Source organism: Schistocerca gregaria, chromosome 2, assembly GCF_023897955.1.
Source record: "Schistocerca gregaria isolate iqSchGreg1 chromosome 2, iqSchGreg1.2, whole genome shotgun sequence".
Lineage (NCBI taxonomy): Eukaryota > Metazoa > Arthropoda > Insecta > Orthoptera > Acrididae > Schistocerca > Schistocerca gregaria.
This window is the reverse complement of record NC_064921.1, coordinates 814144282-814164068: the sequence shown is the minus strand read 5'-3', so window position 1 is coordinate 814164068 and position 19787 is coordinate 814144282. Positions and strand designations below refer to the sequence as shown.

The window sequence follows — 19787 nt, the reverse complement described above, 5'->3', positions numbered from 1 at the left end:
ATCTAATGTAATGTAAGTTGTGTGGTGTGCATTGCTCAACAACATGTGCTGTTTGGTGTGTTTAAAGAGCGGGTAAGCCTCCGACTTGCACGTTCTGTGATGAGCGGTGGACGCCCAATACACTACTCGCACGCCATGTTACTGGCAGATTTTGTGAAACGTGTCAGTTTCTGTATTCGGGTTTTTACACCGGTGTGTGAATTTTCCCTAATTCCCAAGCCGAACGTTGTTCATCGACGAAGCACATTTCAACAGTGGAGTTGTTTGAACGCTCGAAATAACCACATTTGGGATCAAGAAAACCCCATACTAAAGTGTTCTCGGTGATTTCATCACACCTTAGGCATCAGTATTTGAGCAGGTATCTTCGATGATCGTGTGACTGGACCGTACATCCTTCCTTCTCACCTAGCGGATGACTGGTAGTTGATATTCCTGTAACAAGTGCTGTTGGAGGTTTTGGAAGATGTGCTGTTGGATGTACGGCACGAATTGTGCTTGCAACACGATGGTGTGGCAATACATTTTGCAGTTCAACTCCGAAACTATCTGAACGTAGTATACACGGACAGGTGGAACGGTCGAGGTGGGCCTCATGCTTGGCCAACAAGATCCTCAGATTTAGCCTCTTTGGCCTACTTGTTGTAGGGCCACATGAAGAGTCTTGTTTGCGAGACTACTGTGCAGTAAGAGGAAAGATCTGGTTGTACAAGTCATGGTTGCGGCAGAAGTGATTAACAATACACCATGCGCATTGCACAGGGCTTATGCGAACTTTGTGCGCAGATGTACCATGTGCAGTGAACTTAGTGGTCGTCATATCGAACAGCTGTTGTAACTATCTCAGTAAATAGGAGTGAAATGTGAACATCTTGTTTTCCATGTAACTTAGAAACAAACCGTTTCAGACATGGGTAAAACCGTTTTCAGACATGGGTACCCATTTAAAACTTGATCTATTAAGTCTGTCTATAACCTCCAGAAGTTTGTAACATGAACTGTGATACACCATGTATACTTTATTTACCGAGTCACATACCCGTAACGCCACCATGTGGCTTTTAAATTCGCGATAGCTAGCTGCCATATTGTTTTCACTCACGAGAGAGAGAGAGAGAGAGAGAGGGAGGGAGAGAGAAAGAGAGAGAGAGAGAGAGAGAGAGAGAGAGAGAGAGAGAGAAAATCTGTGTTGATACACACTGTAGTCGAATACAAAATAATAAAATCGGAAGGAAGAGGAAATGAATTTCAGCAAATGTCTCCAAATCAAACAAAGAAATATAAATATGTTCATTTATTGGAAATGAGTATTCAGTACATTTATGCTTTCTCGTAGTCGATACCCAGTATAAAGGCGTTGTAGCTTGTCTTGTAAGGACCAGCAGAGATGTCGATATATGAGTATCCGGGGTACGTGTAGCTGCCTCCGTAGGAGATTTCGAACAGGTAATATTTGGACGGATCGGTCTTGTAGCTGATAGGCACCCTGAGAAGCTGGAGAGGCTCGGCTACTTCCGAGTAGGTGGCTGTGGCCACGACCTTCCAGTCGGACACGCCATACGGAGTCTCGCTCATGGTGATCCTGATGTCCTGCTGCTCCGGGCCTATCTCCAGAGTGGCGTAGTTGCGCACGTGGCTGCTGAGGTAGAGCGCGTTCACCTGGTAGGCGCCCGTGTAGTTGTGTGGGGTGTTGAAGGCGCCCATGCAGCACTTCATCTCGCCCTGGTAGTCGGCCGGGTCTTGGAACAGCACCGTGATCTTCGGGTACGAAGCTGAAAACACATCACGTCCGCATTAAGTGACAGTCAGCTGTTATACAGCGTTCTTAGAATCTGACGTAAGAGAACAACACCAAAATTATCTGTCGGGTACAGTATTTATAATCTTACGTGTGTCTACTTGCTAAAAGATAATTGTAACTTCAAGAGGAAGCAAAAGGATCTAAAGTTGTTTCATGCGATATATTATGAATCGACTGAATAACAGAACGTAGTTCAAACAACAGAGACAGAAACAATTATCAGAAATAAATTTGCAATGAAACTTCTCACCCTGTAAAATTCCGTCAAATTTGCTTATGAGATGGATATAGTTTTCTAAAGGAAAGGCCGGTTAGGAAGGCAAGACAAATAGTGTCTTTCTTCACAATCTGTCGCTTTCTTCGTATGCTATGATATAAGCTGTCATTCTGTTACTGTCTCTATCTACTCCACTTGTGAAAATACCAATATATTATGATGTACTGTTTCTGGCTTTCGTTTCTTGTCTTTGTACTGTGGAGAGTTGTGCTATAGCGTAATTTTTGTATGTTTTTCCCTATATACGTTATGTAGTTACAGTTTTTCGAATTGTTTTCCATTTTTCTGATGTGAAATACTTGTTGTTGTTGTTGTGGTCTTCAGTCCTGAGACTGGTTTGATGCAGCTCTCCATGCTACTCTATCCTGTGCAAGCTTCTTCATCTCCCAGTACCTACTGCAACCTACATCCTTCTGAATCTGCTTAGTGTACTCATCTCTCGGTCTCCCTCTACGATTTTTACCCTCCACACTGCCCTCCAATGCTAAATTTGTGATCCCTTGATGCCTCAAAACATGTCCTACCAACCGATCCCTTCTTCTAGTCAAGTTGTGCCATAAACTTCTCTTCTCCCCAATCCTATTCAATACCTCCTCATTAGTTACGTGATCTATCCACCTTATCTTCAGTATTCTTCTGTAGCACCACATTTCGAAAGCTTCTATTCTCTTCTTGTCCAAACTAGTTATCGTCCATGTTTCACTTCCATACATGGCTACACTCCAAACAAATATTTTCAGAAATGACTTCCTGACACTTAAATCTATATTCGATGTTAACAAATTTCTCTTCTTCAGAAACGCTTTCCTTGCCATTGCCAGTCTACATTTTATATCCTCTCTACTTCGACCATCATCAGTTATTTTACTTCCTAAATAGCAAAACTCCTTTACTACTTTAAGTGTCTCATTTCCTAATCTAATTCCCTCAGCATCACCCGATTTAATTGGACTACATTCCATTATCCTCGTTTTGCTTTTGTTGATGTTCATCTTATATCCTCCTTTCAAGACACTGTCCATTCCGTTCAACTGCTCTTCCAAGTCCTTTGCCGTCTCTGACAGAATTACAATGTCATCGGCGAACCTCAAAGTTTTTACTTCGTCTCCATGAATTTTAATACCTACTCCAAATTTTTCTTTTGTTTCCTTTACTGCTTGCTCAATATACAGATTGAATAACATCGGGGAGAGGCTACAACCCTGTCTCACTCCTTTCCCAACCACTGCTTCCCTTTCATGCCCCTCGACTCTTATGACTGCCATCTGGTTTCTGTACAAATTGTAAATAGCCTTTCGCTCCCTGTATTTTACCCCTGCCACCTTTAGAATTTGAAAAAGAGTATTCCAGTCAACATTGTCAAAAGCTTTCTCTAAGTCTACAAATGCTAGAAACGTAGGTTTGCCTTTTCTTAATCTTTCTTCTAAGATAAGTCGTAAGGTCAGTATTGCCTCACGTGTTCCAACATTTCGACGGAATCCAAACTGATCCTCCCCGAGGTCCGCATCTATCAGTTTTTCCATTCGTCTGTAAAGAATTCGCGTTAGTATTTTGCAGCTGTGACTTATTAAACTGATAGTTCGGTAATTTTCACATCTGTCAGCACCTGCTTTCTTTGGGATTGGAATTATTATATTCTTCTTGAAGTCTGAGGGTATTTGGCCTGTCTCATACATCTTGCTCACCAGCTGGTAGAGTTTTGTCATGACTGGCTCTCCCAAGGCCGTCAGTAGTTCTAATGGAATGTTGTCTACTCCGGGGGCCTTGTTCCGACTCAGGTCTTTCAGTGCTCTGTCAAACTCTTCACGCAATATCGTATCACCCATTTCGTCTTCATCTACATCCTCTTCCATTTCCATAATATTGTCCTCAAGTACATCACCCTTGTATAAACCTTCTATATACTCCTTCCACCTTTCTGCCTTCCCTTCTTTGCTTAGAACTGGGTTGCCATCTGAGCTCTTGATATTCATACACGTGGTTCTCTTCTCTCCAAAGGTCTCTTTAATTTTCCTGTAGGCAGTATCTATCTTACCCCTAGTGAGATAAGCCTCTACATCCTTACATTTATCCTCTAGCCATCCCTGTTTAGCCATTTTGCACTTCCTCTCGATCTCCTTTATTAATATGTGATGTTACTCATTTTTACGAACATGATAGCATAAAGTTGTAATATCTCTTAAGGGTACATTTTTCTCAGACGACCTATAAAATAAGGGACTTTTACGATTTCGTTTCGGAAAAACTAATGAAGCAATCAACGAAAATCTTTTTACACATTATTTATTGATTACTGGATAACATTTTCTGATTACTTTTTTTTTAAAATTCAATCTTCATTACGCCTTCCATTGCTATGTCCAAAATGAGGTGCGTTCATGATGGATGTCTTTCAGTCTGCAAATCTTACCCGAAATCAAAAAAACTAACAATTTTCTTTATCTATAGTATATTGTGTACGGAGTAATATCATAATTTTTTGAAATTTGAAAAATAATAAAATGTCTGCTATTTTAAACAAAGATGTAATTCTGTCTTGTGCATTGCTCACGTTTATTGCAGTAACTAATAAATAAATTAAGAGAAGAAATTAGCCTAATTCTCTTATCTTTGTTTTTGCTTTTCCTCCGTTATTTACGCTTTAAGTTTGAATTGTTTTTGCTTTACTGTGATTTTATATTTCCATAAATTGTCGTTAGTTGTTAATAAGTGAAATAAGTGCATACGAAAAAAGAGGAATTTATACTAAAGAAGAATTTACGAAATTCACACTGTCTGCTACATGTAGGTCTGGAAGCTAGGGTTGTGTCTGGATATTTAATCTGAAACGCTCTGTAATACTAAAAGTGCTCTTAACTATCGTTCGAAGCCAATTCCAGTTTCGTTGCTGTGTATTTTCATAACAGTCTGTTGATTTTTCTTTACATGTTACAGTAATATCCACGTAACTTGCTCCTAGATAGTCACAGCACATTGAGACAGCGGACCACTTACCACTGGCAACAGCTGCAATGAGCAACAGAGCTGCGGCTTGTCTCAGCATCGTGGTTGTCCTTATCCGTGTGCACTCCTCAAGGAAGGATGAAATCTGATGGCTCTTAGATCGCTGTTCCCATCTTATATACACGGAGCCCACCAAATATGACGTCTGTCGGCTGGCTTTTCAGTGGAACTATGTTGCGTCATTCATTGACGCATTTCTACAATTAAGCTTTTAATGCAGCAACGCTTGAAAAATCTCGTTATGTTCGAGAGTAGCTGGATAGGCTCTCTTTAGATAAAGTAACAAGAGGCTTCGAGAGCTTGGGTAATCTGATTTCTATCTGCAACAGGTAGTCACGTGCTGATAACTGAAGCCAACCCCGTTGTACCACTGTACAGCATTTCTCTCTTGATACAGTAGTTGCGCAATTGAAAACTGATAGTTTACATCGGTTTCTGAGCACAGCCCTATTCCGGCAGGCATTTACACATACCTACTTGTTAAGTAATTCTCAAACAGGCAACAAATGATCCGTTGTTAGATACTCCTTTTCCAGGTATTTGATTGCTATAATTGACAGCTATGGTTCTCATATGGCTGTGTTAATCTATACGAGAAATGGTTGTACTGTTCAGAACATGCGAAGGACTCTTTCCTTCCTTTTGACGTCCAACAGTAAAAATTAATCACGTTCACCACGGATCATGTACGAAAGAAATTTAAACTATGGTCGCCAGTTGAACAAGATCGTGATGCAACCCGTAGTCTTCCCCCAACCATAACGAAATCTGCTCGCGGTAAACTAGTTTCTTTCACTCAGGACAATATAGATTCACCGCATACGTCGAATAAGTCATCGACCTAACTTGGTATACGGATAAATAAAAAGACTTTCGCGGATACGAGGCTTTGGATGTTTTGTCTGGGCTCACTGCACAGAATTAGTTAAAATAATTCCTCTCCCTCAGTTCTCGCTGAGGTTGCGGTGAGCTTTCCCTTGGTTGTGAGGAAGACTCCCAGATATTCACAGCTGCCACTCCCCCTTGACTTCTACCAGCCAGCGAATTATTCTGCTGAAAGGGTTCTGTCTGCATGACGGGTCACTACACGAGTAGCGCGCTCTGTCTACGGGATGCAAAGTGTATAAAAATGTTTGTTATGTTCTGCTAACGTAACAGTGAACTGTCTGTGCTAAAAATTCAAATTACTTTCCTGTGTATGTTATGGTTTCCATTACTGGTTTCCACATTTGTCTCTTGACTATTCATCAGTGCTGCATAACGGCGACGTTATTTGTTAGCTAGTAGAAACCGTTAAGATGTAACCGGCTTTTTTTCTTCCAAATCTTTGTTGAATTGAATACTACAAATGGTTAAATATTTCTTTCGGATTTGTGTAGGGATTTTACTTGTGGTCTAGACAGGCGCGGATCAGAAATTTCCTTTCGCCGGGGAGGGAGACAATTTTTGTGTCTGTTGCCTATCTTCGAGTCAATTCGAAACAAAAAGATTCACGAAGTTTTAGTTCGTTATATATGGAGTAATTGCAAGTATTAAAATAGGGATATGATGACTGCACATAAGAGGAAGCCAAGCAGGCGCTTCTGAGTCATGGTTGCTCTTCACTCTAGTTGTTTACCACTCTGAAACTATCACACGAAATGTAATCCAGGGTTACAGTGACTCTCAATTACTTGCTGCAGAAATTGCATGAATATAACATATTTTATAATGTAACTGAACTCTCATATATGAAGGGCATTTGATTTCGCCTTTGTCATGTATTTCTTCATTCAATATTAGTATTAATGCATTCAAAATTCGAGTAAAAGAAAAGACTGTCATGGTTACCTCTCAATGATAAAACTTGAAATTAATCCGACCTTGAAGACTTTGTTTGCAATTTAATTAGATGAAGGTGCTATTCGTTTAATGAACTGCACATATTACACAATATGAGATGTTCTTTGTTATTCATAAAACCATTCATTATTTCCACACTCTCGGAATGTGGACTAGTAAGCTATTGTTCAAATAACTTACGGGTTTGCTGCCGGGTGACGTCGTCGACCACCGCCGATATTTCGACAGGAGCACACCCTGCCATTCTCAAGGAATATCGGCGGTGGTCGACGACGTCACCCGGCAGTAAACCCGTAAGTTATTTGAACATTCAATTCGCCGGGAAAAGTTAAGGTCTCACAGTAAGTTACTGGCATCCGGCCCCATCATCTGTTAGGAACAGCTGTGTGACAAGAACGACCATTCATACTGTGGATACCTGTACTTTCTTTTTTTCTTTTTTAACGCTGACTGAAGATTCTCAGACTGACGAGTTTCAGCATTGTCCATAACTGCTGCAGGAGCATCAGCTTTAGAATCACTTCTACATCTACATCTACATCTACATCTACATCCATACTCCGCAAGCCACCTGACGGTGTGTGGCGGAGGGTACCCTGAGTACCTCTATCGGTTCTCCCTTCTATTCCAGTCTCGTATTGTACGTGGAAAGAAGGATTGTCGGTATGCTTCTGTATGGGCTCTAATATCTCTGATTTTATCCTCATGGTCTCTTCGCGAGATATACGTAGGAGGGAGCAATATACTGCTTGACTCTTCGGTGAAGGTATGTTCTCGAAACTTTAACAAAAGCCCGTACCGAGCTACTGAGCGTCTCTCCTGCAGAGTCTTCCACTGGAGTTTATTTATCATCTCCGTAACGCTTTCGCGATTACTAAATGATCCTGTAACGAAGCGCGCTGCTCTCTGTTGGATCTTCTCTATCTCTTCTATCAACCCTATCTGGTGCGGATCCCACACTGCTGAGCAGTATTCAAGTAGTGGGCGAACAAGCGTACTGTAACCTACTTCCTTTGTTGTCGGATTGCATTTCCTTAGGATTCTTCCAATGAATCTCAGTCTGGCATCTGCTTTACCGACGATCAACTTTATATGATCATTCCATTTTAAATCACTCCTAATGCGTACTCCCAGATAATTTATGGAATTAACTGCTTCCAGTTGCTGACCTGCTATTTTGTAGCTAAATGATAAGGGACCTATCTTTCTATGTATTCGCATCACATTACACTTGTCTACATTGAGATTCAATTACCATTCCGTGCACCATACGTCAATTCGCTGCAGATCCTCCTGCATTTCAGCACAATTTTCCATTGTTGCAAACCTCTCGATACACCACAGCATCATCTGCAAAAATCCTCAGTGAACTTCCGATGTCATCCACCAGGTCATTTATGTATATTGTGAATAGCAACGGTCCTATGACACTCCCCTGCGGCACACCTGAAATCACTCTCACTTCGGAAGACTTCTCTCCATTGAGAACGACATGCTGCGTTCTGTTATCTAGGAACTCCTCAATCCAATCACACAATTGATCCGATAGTCCGTATGCTCTTACTTTGTTCATTAAACGACTGTGGGGAACTGTGTCAAACGCCTTGCGGAAGTCAAGAAACACGGCATCTACCTGTGAACCCGTGTCTAAGGCCTTCTGCGTCTCGTGGACGAATAGCGCGAGCTGGGTTTCACACGACCGTCTTTTTCGAAACCCATGCTGATTCCTACAGAGTAGATTTCTAGTCTCCCGAAAAGACATTATACTCGAACATAATACGTGTTCCAAAATTCTACAACTGATCGATGTTAGAGATATAGGTCTATAGTTCTGCACATCTGTTCGACGTCCCTTCTTGAAAACGGGGACGACCCGTGCCCTTTTCCAATCCTTTGGAACGCTTCGCTGTTCTAGAGACCTACGGTAAACCGCTGCAAGAAGGGGGGCAAATTCCTTCGCGTACTCTGTGTAAAATCGAACTGGTATCCCATCAGGACTAGCGGCCTTTCCTCTTTTGAGCGATTTTAATTGTTTCTCTATCCCTCTGTCGTCTATTTCGATATCTACCATTTTGTCAACTGTGCGACAATCTAGAGAAGGAACTACAGTGCAGTCTTCCTCTGTGAAACAGCTTTGGAAGAAGACATTTAGTATTTCGACCTTTAGTCTGCCATCTTCTGTTTCAGTACCATTTTGGTCACAGAGTGTCTGGACATTTTGTTTTGATCCACCTACCGCTTTGACTTTCCTCAAGAAAGTCATTTACGTCACTTACACGATTGTGGTCTTGTAACAGTGCTTCCTACACAGCACCTTCTGTTAGTAAAACGTCATTTCCACTTGTCATTCTCGTATAAATGTACTTCACACTCAACGACTGAACAGTTACACAATGTGTACTGCAGGGTCACAGTGATCCTTCAAAACACATTTCTATCTAATTAAACAATGATGTCTCACAAATCCGAGCGTCCGTCCTCTACTGGGTCTAACTCAGTGCTGAATTAACACTGATGACCACCTACTTAATAGCTTGTCTGTCCCTCTCTGGAACGAAATACATCACTGACTCTGCGTATTAAGGTTCTGACAGTATGCTGGTAGCTTTATGGAGGTCTGTGGCATTAGATGCCTATGCACGTGTCATATAATTCTCTTACAGGACGGTCCGCTGATTTGCGTACGCGATGATTGGGCCCCAGAGCGACCAAATCCGTAGGACATCAGCGTGACTTCACTGTAATGCTCCTGAACAAACGAAGCAGGGTCCTGGCTCCGAGACACAGGCAGTTATACTGCTGAACGATTATATCACCGTCGGGGAAGGGATAGAGGTGGTTTGCAGCTGTCAGCGTGTCTCCGATTACTATAACAAATCCCATGTAAGCGGAAGAGAGTGTCTCCCACACTATAATACTTCTCCCTCCAGCTTGCGTCCGTGGTGCGTTGCACGTTTCGAACCGTATTTCACCTCGATGATGGCGTTTGTGGAGACGCTAATCGATCTAGTGTAGCAAAACTGTGATTCCCCCGAAGAGGTGACACGTTTCCATTGATCTATAATCGAATCCCGATGGTCCTGTGCCCAACGCAGTCGTAATTGACGATGTCACTAGATCAACATGTGAACACGTAGGGGTGGTCTGCTGTGGAGCAACATGTTTAACAATGTACGATGAATAGTGCGCTCCGAAACAGTTGTCCATGCACCAGCCTTGTGCTCTATCGCAGATGTGCCTCAGATCTCCATCTGTCTTACTTCACACAGCAGGGAAGCCTGCGAACCCAACGTTATGTGAAGAGTTGTGGACGTCCAACCATTTAGCACCCAGTGGTAGCTGCACTGTCCATCTCCATCTTTCCGTTGATTCTCACAACAGTAGCACGTTTACATTCGACCAGCTTCACCGCTTACGAGATATTTGTTCACGGGCTCTACGTAATAATTTGTTGCCATTTGTCAAAGTCGCCTGTGTCAGTGAATTTCCCCATTTGTGCCCATATCGTCGCTAGGATGTTCACACGTCCGTGTCTGCTCCCTTACATACTTTTGTTACTGCCTCACGTGCCTGGAGCGCCACCAGGCGGCTTCCAAAGTCGCAGTGGGTAGTGATTATAACGTTTCGGCTGATCACTGTACATTGGTGGCAGCGTGCTTTGTAAGTGCGGTGGCTCATGCAAAGCAACAAACGAAAAATTCCGGAGTCAGGCTGACTCTGTTGTAAACTTGCAGGGACCCGTACAAGCTCGTATGTTGTTGGAAACGCATCCGTATAAAAAAAATGGATCTGAGCACTATGGGACTTAACATCTGAGGTCATCAGTCCCCTAGAACTTAGAACTACTTAAACCTAACTAACCTACGTACATCATACACACCCATGCTCGAGGCAGGACTCGAACCTGCGACCGTAGCGGTCGCGCGGTTTTAGACTGAAGTGCCTAGAACCGCTCGGCCACCTCGGCCGTCTCATCCGTATCGGACCTATGCATATATACCGAACAATTATGTAAAGCTCTTTTATTTCCTTTCTTGTTCTTGAAGCCGTTTCTCTCTCTATAGCAATAGTTCATCGTTTATCAGAAGGGAAGCAGCACCCTTATCGACGTCAAGAAGCAATCTGCAGCGGTCGAGAAGCGCCTATAGCTTTATCATTTTCACCAGGAGAGGTCTTTACAACATTCTCTGGAATGAAACCTGATAGTTGAAGGATGTCCAGGGTTACAGCAGAGAAGCTTTTTCGCAAGGTTGTGATTACAAAGTCTCGTGAAGGTGGTTGTTGGTTCGATGAATGTGGCGTCCAGTGTGCCAAGGAATCGTAGGAATACTGAGATTGCCGGCTGCTGCGGTCGAGCGGTTCTAGGTGCTTCAGTACGGAATCGCTCTGCTGCTACTGCCTCTGGCATGAATATGTGTGATATCCTTAGGTTAGTTAATTTTAAGTAGTTCTACGTCTAGGGCACTGGTGACCTTAGATGTTAAGTCCCGTAGTGCTTAGAGCCACTAAGATCGGAGCCGAGTTGATTTGCGAGAATTCGGAGGACGTTAAAGGGCGACACGAAGGCCACATGCGGACCCAATCACGTATTCGAGCTGCCCGTAGTTCACAGCCGTGTTTTGTAACAATATGCATCTAGCAGCTAACAGCCGAATCCAAAATGGACAACTAATATTAAGAGCTTCGTAACAGTGCAGTTCTCTTGCTCAGTAACAAATAAAAATATTTGAAAACACGGTAGTAATTTAAGGTGTGCTTACTTCGGTTCATATTTGTAGCAAGAAGTATGAAATTAATTTGAAGCTGTTGTAATACAACGTAACGTGCAAAAGAAAAATTACATTCAAAACATTTTGCAAAAATTTTTGATTGTGTCCCATATTGTTAAATGCATTTACATATAACTACAATGACTGTCAATAATCAATTTATCATACGCTCACGCAGTCAACACAACACTTCGTCAGGAAATTGCAGTGTAACAACTTTTGGGTCACTGAGGGTGGCAGCACTGTGAAATAGAGAAGAGCCGATTCCTGACTATGAATTGTGTGCTGCAAAGCACTGTCATGAATGAAGTAGTCTTTCCAGCTGTGTTTGGGTCTGCCCTTTCTATAGCTTGTCTATTGGGGTCTCATAACATACTAATTCATTTAGGTTACCAGTTAGTGATAAGATGGGTTCATACCACCCCACAGGGTCAGTAGTGACTCTTGAGCAAAAAAACTTTCACGATCACTGGGCTAGATAATCTGTACGCTGCCAGACGTTGTTGAAACTGGTTTCCACATTTTCCTGGCAACTGTTATTGACTTCCATATTCCTAGGAGACTCCGTCAAAGGCAGTACATCAGCCAGGCACCATACTGATAACGTGAATTGTTACTGCACAGCACTGTCTTGAATGAAGAAGCTTTTCCAGCAGTGCTCGGGTTACGCCACACTGAAGTATTTCCCAAAAATCTCTACGGTCTTTGCCAAGTCAACGGAAAACTGAAGTACACTGTCATGCCGATCTACCCATAGAGTCTCGCAAAGCGATATAACTGCACATCCCGAGGTACTCATTTCAGTGTGTGTCCCTGGACAGCCGGGAAAAACCAGGAAATGTTTCAGAATTGCGGGAGTTTTGCATTCTTGACTAAATTTTTGTAATTTTGGCTGGTAATAACTGATACCCTAACAAAGTATTTTACTTTATCCCGCTAATTTTAAGACAAAGATAAATGAGAGAATAACACCAAATAAAACTTTACTTGCAAAGACCTTTCGGCATTTACAACAAAACACAGTGTGCTAGCAAGTGCCTACTGACTTCAAAATGTCAAATACTTTAGGACGAGTACTATGCAATACATCCAGACAACAAACTGCTTTCGATGAGGGTGACGTCACAACTGTTAAAAGTCTAACAGGTCGCGGGAAAATATTGCGAATGGTAGTTTGAGAAGGGTTACATTGAAAGTAAATTTTCCTTTACGTACGATGACTTGTGTAACATCTGAGGATGTGCAAATGAATTTCTTAAATCAGAGTGTTTTGTCTCATTAAAAACTTAAAATTTTGTAGATCAGCCACTCAGAAGAACTTCGGGCCCAGGAGAACAGACACTACTTACAATTTTACTGGCTCATTTGTGTATGACGTATGTTAGTGGTTAACACACGCAAGAAAGACCAGTATAATATGTGGAAGCTTAGTACTTCTTGTAACTGTACTATATGTATATTAATTTGAACCAATTCGTTTCCTGTTTGTGTGTTCAAGGTACTTAATAGTGATCTTGCTATTGACTGACTACAGTACGTGCTCTATGCTCTGAAAATCTGCTGTCATTGCCTGGCGAGATCACGTTGCGTGAGCTACGACTGGTTGACAGCAGCGCATCGCAATCTCGATCTCAGTACTTGAAAAACTAACGTGCTGTGTTTGGTAGGATTCGTATTTATACTTCCGTAATACGTAAATATTCACTGTACATAGTGCTGCGAATCAATTCCAAAACACACTTCCTTTTTGCTGGATTTCGTTTCTTAAAGTGCCGGTAATTCCATTGATGGTGTCTGGAACCATTATAATTAAAAGGAGCCATCATCTCGTGGTCGTGCGGTAGCGTTCTCGCTTCCCACGCCCGGGTTCCCGGGTTCGATTCCCGGCGGGATCAGGGATTTTGTCTGCCTCGTGATGGCTGGGTATTGTGTGATGTCCTTAGGTTAGTTAGGTTTAAGTAGTTCTAAGTTCTAGGGGACCGATGACAATCGATGTTAATTCCCATAGTGCTCAGAGCCATTTGAACCATTTTTTGAATTAAAAGGATTGAGAGGTTTTCAGTTCCGAGGGAACGTATACGGCCATTTAAAATGGAAAAAAGTGTATTTCCACTCGGAACCAGTCTCTTTTCACCTGGACGATAGTGTCTTTTTGAGTTCAGTGGAAGAAACAGATGAATATTTTGAAGAGGAAAGGAGTAGTTTGCAAAGAGAGATGACTGGTACAGAATTTATATTTATGACAGAATGTAAAGATAAGGATTGGAAATGAAATATCAGAAAAAAATGGTTCAAATGGCTCTGAGCACTATGGGACTCAACTGCTGTGGTTATCAGTCCCCTATAACTTAGAACTACTTAAACCTAACTAACCTTAGGACATCACACACATCCATGCCCGAGGCAGGATTCGAACCTGCGACCGTAGCAGTAGCACGGTTCCGGGCTGCCCGCTCTGAACCGCGAGACCACCGCGGCAGGCGAAATATCAGAAGGAAGCAGCATTGGACAAGGTGTTAGACTCGGTTGTTGCCTTTCTCCACTGTTCTTTAACACGTACCTTGAAGAGATTATGACGAAAGACTTAGAAGGGAGATGAGGAATATGTATTGGTAGAAAGAGAATAGAATGTATAAGATTTGCTGATGACATGGTATTTGGGGCAGAAAGTGAGCAGACAGTGAACAAGATGATGAAAGATCTGAATGAAGATTATGATTATGGGATTGAAATAAAAATAGTAAAACAAAGAGTATGGTCATCAGTACAAGACGGAGACTATCCAATATTAAAATATGACAAGCTACCATTAACCAAGTAAGTGCTTTTAAATATCTGAAAAATAACTGAAAACTTGAGAGGTCACCAGCAAGTCAAAACTCGAATTGCCACAGTGAAGGAGGCATTCAACATAACGAGGAGACTGTTGTATGGCAAATCAACTGAAGATCTAAGGAAAATGATGGCAAATGTTTTGTCTGGAGTATGGGGACAAATATGGACACTGAGTCGAGAGGATGAGGAAAGAGTAGAAGCATTTGAGGTGTGTATGTGGAGGAGAATGGAAAGGACAAGCTGGAAAAAAACGAGTAATGAAAGAATATTGGGAAGGGTTGGTGAGAGAAGATGTCTGTTGAAGGTTATAAAAGAAAGGAAAAAGGACTGGTTGGGACAGTGGATGAGAAGGGAGTGCTTGCTAGCAGATGTTTTGGAAGGACTGGTTTGTGGGAGAAGACTGAGAGGAAGAAGGAGATACAAGATGATAGACGACATAAAGGGAAGAGGAAATTATGTGGTCCTGAAGAGGATGGCAGAACACTCGACAGCCTGGAGACTTACCCTGTGAAAACCTGCCTTTTGGCAGAAGACTAATAATGAAGATGATAATGACCATGACGATCAGCAGTGGCTACTGAACACTCCTCGAATAAAGAGTAATGTAAGGAGTTGTCCTTATCTGCAGCATTCTTTTTAAAGCGGGTAGAGGAATGGAGAGAGTTTCAGTGCTACCTCTTCTCTTGGGTTGATACACGGTCCTGAAAGGTGGAAGCATCAGCAGTGACCAACAGCATCATGAAGCAATAGAAAAAAAACATTACAAACGTTAATGTTTAGCCACAGGATATGTAGTTGGTGACTGAAAAATATATCATAATAATTTCTGCATAAGCATTAGTCGTCCATTCGTATCTCCAGGAGGGGTCTTCCAAGGTGGAGGTGACCATCAGAAGAAGTTGGGATAACCAACGGAAGGAAAACATTCTATGAATCGGGTGGTGGGATGTGGGTAGTCTGATCGTCGTACAGAATCAAGAAAAGTTGGTTGGCGTGTTTTTACATCTGAAAGATGGAGTCTACTCAAATTTCGTTTTATTCGCTTAAGAGTGGCACTAGTAATGCCACTAAGATTATGCAAACTAGCCTTGCTTTAAATAAGCGCTGTAACGGTCGTGAAAGTTAGTTACCTTTGAGACTTGAACTGCTAAGTTATTGTCAGTCTCACTGAGTTTGAAAGAAGTCATGTAATGTGGCTACGAGAAGTAGGGTGTTTCTCTGTGATAATTACAAAGGCGCCATTATCAGCATCTCACTGAGTTTGAAAGGTGTCTTATAATGTTGCTACGAGAAGTAGGATGTTTGCTCTGTGATACTGTATAAATTCATTATTGCTGGCAGCAGAGGTCACGATAATGTAATCGCAAGAACACCGGTTTCTGGACGGCCACGTGGGAGTACCGAGAAGAAAGAGCATTGTGTTCTGTGCACGACGCTGGCTTACCGCAGTGCATGCGCAAAAGTAGTTACTTAGTTAGTTAGTTATGTGTTCCATTGATCAATAGCACGGAAAAACCGTTATGATGTGGAACTTGACAAATGCACAAGAAATGCGCACAGGAAACAAGTTTATTTTCTCTTTCTTTTTTTTTTTAAATTATAGTGTTATACCTAAATATGTCTATTATCTATCCCATTCCCTTGTTGTTGTTGTTGTCTTCAGTCCTGAGACTGGTTTGATGCAGCTCTCCATGCTACTCTATCCTGTGCAAGCTGCTTCAACTCCCAGTACCTACTACAACCTACATCCTTCTGAATCTGCTTAGTGTACTCATCTCTCGGTCTCTCTCTACGATTTTTACCCTCCACGCTGCCCTCCAATGCTAAATTTGTGATCCCTTGATGCCTCAAAACATGTCCTACCAACCGATCAATTCTTCTAGTCAAGATGTGCCACAAACTTCTCTTCTCCCCAATCCTATTCAATACCTCCTCATTAGTTACGTGATCTATCCACCTTATCTTCAGTATTCTTCTGTAGCACCACATTTCGAAAGCTTCTATTCTCTTCTTGTCCAAACTAGCTATCGTCCATGTTTCACTTCCATACATGGCTACACTCCACACAAATACTTTCAGAAACGACTTCCTGATACATAAATCTATATTCGATGTTAACAAATTTCTCTTCTTCAGAAACGCTTTCCTTGCCATTGCAAGTCTACATTTTATATCCTCTCTACTTCGACCATCATCAGTTATTTTACTTCCTAAATAGCAAAACTCCTTTACTACTTTAAGTGTCTCATTTCCTAATCTAATTCCCTCAGCATCACCCGATTTAATTTGACTACATTCCATTATCCTCGTTTTGCTTTTGTTAATGTTCATCTTATATCCTCCTTTCAAGACACTGTCCATTCCGTTCAACTGCTCTTCCAAGTCCTTTGCCGTCTCTGACAGAATTACAATGTCATCGGCGAACCTCAAAGTTTTTACTTCGTCTCCATGAATTTTAATACCTACTCCAAATTTTTCTTTTGTTTCCTTTACTGCTTGCTCAATATACAGATTGAATAACATCGGGGAGAGGCTACAACCCTGTCTCACTCCTTTCCCAACCACTGCTTCCCTTTCATGCCCCTCGACTCTTATGACTGCCATCTGGTTTCTGTACAAATTGTAAATAGCCTTTCGCTCCCTGTATTTTACCCCTGCCAGCTTTAGAATTTGAAAAAGAGTATTCCAGTCAACATTGTCAAAAGCTTTCTCTAAGTCTACAAATGCTAGAAACGTAGGTTTGCCTTTTCTTAATCTTTCTTCTAAGATAAGTCGTAAGGTCAGTATTGCCTCACGTGTTCCAACATTTCGACGGAATCCAAACTGATCCTCCCCGAGGTCTGCATCTACCAGTTTTTCCATTCGTCTGTAAAGAATTCGCGTTAGTATTTTGCAGCCGTGGCTTATTAAACTGATAGTTCGGTAATTTTCACATCTGTCAGCACCTGCTTTCTTTGGGATTGGAATTATTATATTCTTCTTGAAGTCTGAGGGTATTTCGCCTGTCTTATACATCTTGCTCACCAGCTGGTAGAGTTTTCTCAGGACTGGTTGTCCCAAGGCCGTCAGTAGTTCTAATGGAATGTTGTCTACTCCGGGGGCCTTGTTTCGACTCAGGTCTTTCAGTACTCTGTCAAACTCTTCACGCAGTATCGTATCTCCCATTTCGTCTTCACCTACATCCTCTTCCATTTCCATAATATTGTTCTCAAGTACATCGCCCTTGTATAAACCTTCTATATACTCCTTCCACCTTTCTGCCTTCCCTTCTTTGCTTAGAACTGGGCTGCCATCTGAGCTCTTGATATTCATACACGTGGTTCTCTTCTCTCCAAAGGTCTCTTTAATTTTCCTGTAGGCAGTATCTATCTTACCCCTAGTGAGATAAGCTTCTACATCCTTACATTTGTCCTCTAGCCATCCCTGTTTAGCCATTTTGCACTTCCTGTCGATCTCATTTTTGAGACGTTTGTATTCCTTTTTGCCTGCTTCATTTACTGCATTTTTATATTTTCTCCTTTTATCAATTAAATTCAACATTTCTTCTGTTACCCAAGGATTTCTAGCAGCCCTCGCCTTTGTACCTACTTTATCCTCTGCTGCCTTCACTACTACATCCCTCAGAGCTACCCATTCTTCTTCTACTGTATTTCTTTCCCCTATTCCTGTCAATTGTTCCCTTATGCTATCCCTGAAACTCTGTACAACCTCTGGTTCTTTCAGTTTATCCAGGACCCATCTCCTTAATTTCCCACCTTTTTGCAGTTTCTTCAGTTTTAATCTACAGGTCATAACCAATAGATTGTGGTCAGAGTCCACATCTGCCCCTGGAAATGTCTTACAACTTAAAACCTGGTTCCTAAATCTCTGTCTTACCAGTATATAATCTATCTGATACCTTTTAGTATCTCCAGGGTTCTTCCACGTATACAACCTTCTTTCATGATTCTTAAACCAAGTGTTAGCTATGATTAAGTTGTGCTCTGTGCAAAATTCTACTAGGCGGCTTCCTCTTTCATTTCTTAGCCCCAACCCATATTCACCTACTATGTTTCCTTCTCTCCCTTTTCCTACACTCGAATTCCAGTCACCCATTACTATTAAATTTTCGTCTCCCTTCACTATCTGAATAATTTCTTTTATTTCATTGTACATTTCTTCAATTTCTTCATCATCTGCAGAGCTAGTTGGCATATAAACTTGTACTACTGTAGTAGGTGTGGGCTTCGTATCTATCTTGGCCACAATAATGCGTTCACTATGCTGTTTGTAGTAGCTTACCCGCATTCCTATTTTCTATTCATTATTAAACCTACTCCTGCATTACCCCTATTTGATTTTGTGTTTATAACTCTGTAGTCACCTGACCAGAAGTCTTTTTCCTCCTGCCACCGAACTTCACTAATTCCCACTATATCTAACTTTAACCTATCCATTTCCCTTTTTAAATTTTCTAACCTACCTGCCCGATTAAGGGATCTGACATTCCACGCTCCGATCCGTAGAACGCTAGTTTTCTTTCTCCTGATAACGACATCCTCCTGAGTAGTCCCCGCCCGGAGATCCGAATGGGGGACTATTTTACCTCCGGAATATTTTACCCAAGAGGATGCCATCATCATTTAATCATACAGTAAAGCGGCATGTCCTCGGAAAAAATTACGGCTGTAGTTTCCCCTTGCTTTCAGCCGTTCGCAGTACCAGCACAGCAAGGCCGTTTTGGTTAATGTTGCAAGGCCAGATCAGTCAATCATCCAGACTGTTGCCCCTGCAACTACTGAAAAGGCTGCTGCCCCTCTTCAGGAACCATATGTTTGTCTGGCCTCTCAACAGATACCCCTCCGTTGTGGTTGCACCTACGGTACGGCCATCTGTATCGCTGAGGCACGCAAGCCTCCCCACCAACGGCAAGGTCCATGGTTCATGAGGGGAGGCCCATTCCCTTAAATGGCTCAAAATGCATATATTTTATCTCCATATTTATTTGCTCATATTCAGGAATTTATCTATGGTATAGAAGGAGTTGTCAAGGAGGTATGATTTCAATTTGTTTTTGAGACTGTTACTGCTGTCTATCAGACATTTTATTTCATCTAGTAATTTATCAAAACGTTTTATAGCAGCATATTTTGCCCGTTTCTGTGTCAAAGATAGGTTAAGTAAAGGATGGTGTTGGTCTTTCTTTTTTCTGGTATTGTAATCATGAATGACGCTGTTGATTTTAAACTGATTCATTTTGTTGAGAAAAAACTTCATTACT

The 19787-nt window shown here is 41.8% G+C and overlaps 1 protein-coding gene across 1 annotated transcript; it reads right to left on the bottom strand.

Moving 5' to 3' along the window:
• Positions 1-1279: 1279 nt before the first annotated feature.
• LOC126335133 (uncharacterized) lies at positions 1280-5187 on the bottom strand. The gene is made up of 2 exons (XM_049998093.1): positions 5073-5187; positions 1280-1772 (listed from the first exon to the last, which is right to left on the bottom strand). The coding sequence occupies exons 1-2, from the start codon at positions 5119-5121 to the stop codon at positions 1321-1323; spliced, it is 501 nt and encodes a 166-aa protein (XP_049854050.1). The 5' UTR covers positions 5122-5187; the 3' UTR covers positions 1280-1320.
• Positions 5188-19787: the final 14600 nt, after the last annotated feature.